The 2,857-nt window shown below is 33.5% G+C and overlaps 1 protein-coding gene across 1 annotated transcript; it reads right to left on the bottom strand.

Moving 5' to 3' along the window:
- Window positions 1-356: 356 nt before the first annotated feature.
- LOC110607280 (organic cation/carnitine transporter 3) lies at window positions 357-2,116 on the bottom strand. Its single transcript, XM_043951599.1, has one exon. It carries the CDS (start codon window positions 2,094-2,096, stop codon window positions 552-554), a length of 1,545 nt encoding a protein of 514 aa, XP_043807534.1. The 5' UTR covers window positions 2,097-2,116; the 3' UTR covers window positions 357-551.
- Window positions 2,117-2,857: the final 741 nt, after the last annotated feature.

Genomic DNA, 2,857 nt, shown 5'->3' with positions numbered 1-2,857 from the left:
GAAATATAAAAAAGTCTAATTAATATTATATTCGAATTAATATAAAAATTAAGGAAAAAAGTTAAAGTTGGGATTAAAATGTACACTGGGATATAAAACAATTATTTATTGGTTCACAAACAAAAAGTTTTAGAGAAATTTGATAAAATGCTTAAATTAATTCAAAATAATCATTTAACTAAATCTATTGATTTCGATTAGATTAAATTGGTTAAATTCATTGAATTTAACCAATGACATCCTAGCTGGCTTCCCATCGTTGTATATTTTCCTTCTATACATGAGGCAATAGATCGATGTGGCAGAAGACAAGTGGAATCTTTGGTGAATTTTTAATATTATTCATTCCACGACAATTGACAAGTGGACTTGTATCCCACCGATGATATGGCTCCAGCCAAGCATTACTTTTGCTTTGTCGTCCATGCCCATCGATTAATACAAAACCACAGAAACTTCTCTGACCATTGTTGACAAATTATAAAATTAAACAATACAAATATGATGTGTTCCTTGCACTCCTAACAAATTGCACTCAGTAATTTCTCCTATTACAAGTAATAATTACAGGCTAGATCTTTTTCTTTGTGCTCTTCTTCTTCCATTGTGTCACAAAGTGTCTTTCCTCTTGTCTCTGGCAGGCTTATGACGAAAAACCCACAAATCCCTATCGCCAATCCAAATACTCCATAAGATAGAAACCCATTTTTACTTGCAGCAGCAACTAGCAGTGGACTGAGCAAACCTCCAAGTACAAGTGCTTGTCTTGCCATTGATATTGCTGAGTTCCTCACGCACGTAGGAAACAACTCTAATGTGTATATTAAGAGAATGTTGAATCCTGTACATGCACTAAAGAAAGATACCATCTCCAATCCTATCTGTAGATTTCCTGATATTTTCCCCATTACCACACATAGGATACTGCAAATACCACTTAAACTGTTGAAAACCAGCAATGAACATTTCCTGTTCAACTTATCTATTAAGAAGGATGTGATTAGCGATGCTGGAAGCTCTGACAAGGCATTAAGCGTGACGCTTAAGTAGAGATTGAAGTCCAGATTACCTAGACCTAATGGCATGCCATAGTACACAAATCCAATGCCAAATCCTACTACCATAACAGCTAATAAGTTTCTGAAAGCCCACTTTTTCTCTACCAGAATCTTTATAGCCGAGTAAATATCATCATTCGATGGCTCTTGCTCAAGTTTCAAAAGGGTCAAGTTCTCGGTGATGAGACTACTTTTAGTAGCAGCGATACTAGTTAATATTGATACAGCTTCGTCTTTGCGACCACGCAGGAGAAGCCATCTGGGAGATTCACGAACCAAGAAATGAACTAATATGCAGAACAAAATTGTGGGTATAGAAGTCCATAGATAGAGAGTTCTCCAAGAAGCATCTCTATTTATATAAGCAATAGCTGGTAATGACAGAAACCCTAGTGTGAAACAAAGGAAACCAATGACTCCTACCTGGCCTCGCCACCGTTTGCCGACTAGCTCCGTCGATAACACAAGAGCACATGTTCCGATAGTTGCACGGCCAAAACCATTGACAAACTTTAAAGCTGAGTAAATCCAAATATTAGGGGCGAACACGGTAAACAGAGTAGAGAGAGACATCAGTAGACATGAGAGAAACAGCAAATTCTTGCGACCAAGAGAAGAGTCGGCTAATGTGGCTAGAACTAGTCCACCAGCTAGGCATCCCATAAAGAATGAAGATGCTGGAAGGCCTTTGATGACTGAAATCGAACACTGAAGTTCCCATTCTGATACTATGGATGAGTATACTGGCCTATCCCATGCCCATGAATCTCTGGGAAGTTGACAGATGTTGGAGAATCCTGAGTGACACGACCCATTTCTGAGCTGATCAGTGCAGTGCCAAGAGGGTTCGGCTTCAGTGAAAACGCTAATGAATGTTTGCTGTGCGTCAAAAACCCAAGCAAGTGACACCAGAACCGCTTGAATCAATTGGGCAAACCCAAAATCTGCCATACATTCTTCAATCAATTCAGTAATAGACAGACGTTTCGATTCTAATGGAGAATTGAATTGGGAGAGAAGAGGAGTAGATTCAGCCATTCCTCGGTATAAACTTAAACGTATCCAGGCTTGGAGAACGAGTAAAGATTTATGCTTACCCTGGCCATGAGCGTGGGGTTTTATAGACCTAAAAGGAAGGTATTGGAATATGATGCAAGTACACCCTCACCCACAAGAAAATTATTACCAAGATTCCTCTATAATACTAAAGGTATTAAATACATGCCTTTAATAATTTTATGTGGACCTATTATAATTTTGTACTTCCTATCCATGTAAATTTAATTTAGATAAAATTGAAAATAAGTGTAATTAAGGGCATATATTTTATTTTAAAGGCTAAATAATTCCAATTTAAAATTTTGGATCAATTATGACCTGTACTTATGTTAAGAGAAAAATAAGTTCTAATATATTAAAATATTATTTTTTAATAATAAAGTATTATTTTTTATAATTTAAAATATAAAAAATTTAGTATTTTAATTAACACAAAAATTTTTAAAATATATATATATATATATATATATATATATATATATATATATATATATATATATATAAAATAATTTTTAAGATTACAAAAATAAATTTTATTATATAAAAATATTTTTATTATATAAAAAATATTTTTATTATTTAAAAAATAATATTTTACTATTAAAAAAATAATATTTTATTATTAAAAAAATATTTTATTAAATGAGGGCTTATTTGGCTCTTGAGTAAAAGTACGGGAACATAATTGCTAAAAAAGCTGAATTAGCTTTATTTGACCCTTGAATAAAAGAATAGAGATT

This window comes from Manihot esculenta, chromosome 16 (genome assembly GCF_001659605.2).
Source record: "Manihot esculenta cultivar AM560-2 chromosome 16, M.esculenta_v8, whole genome shotgun sequence".
NCBI classification, from domain to species: domain Eukaryota; kingdom Viridiplantae; phylum Streptophyta; class Magnoliopsida; order Malpighiales; family Euphorbiaceae; genus Manihot; species Manihot esculenta.
Note: the sequence above shows the minus strand (reverse complement) of the source record. Positions and strands in the feature narration are given on the sequence as shown.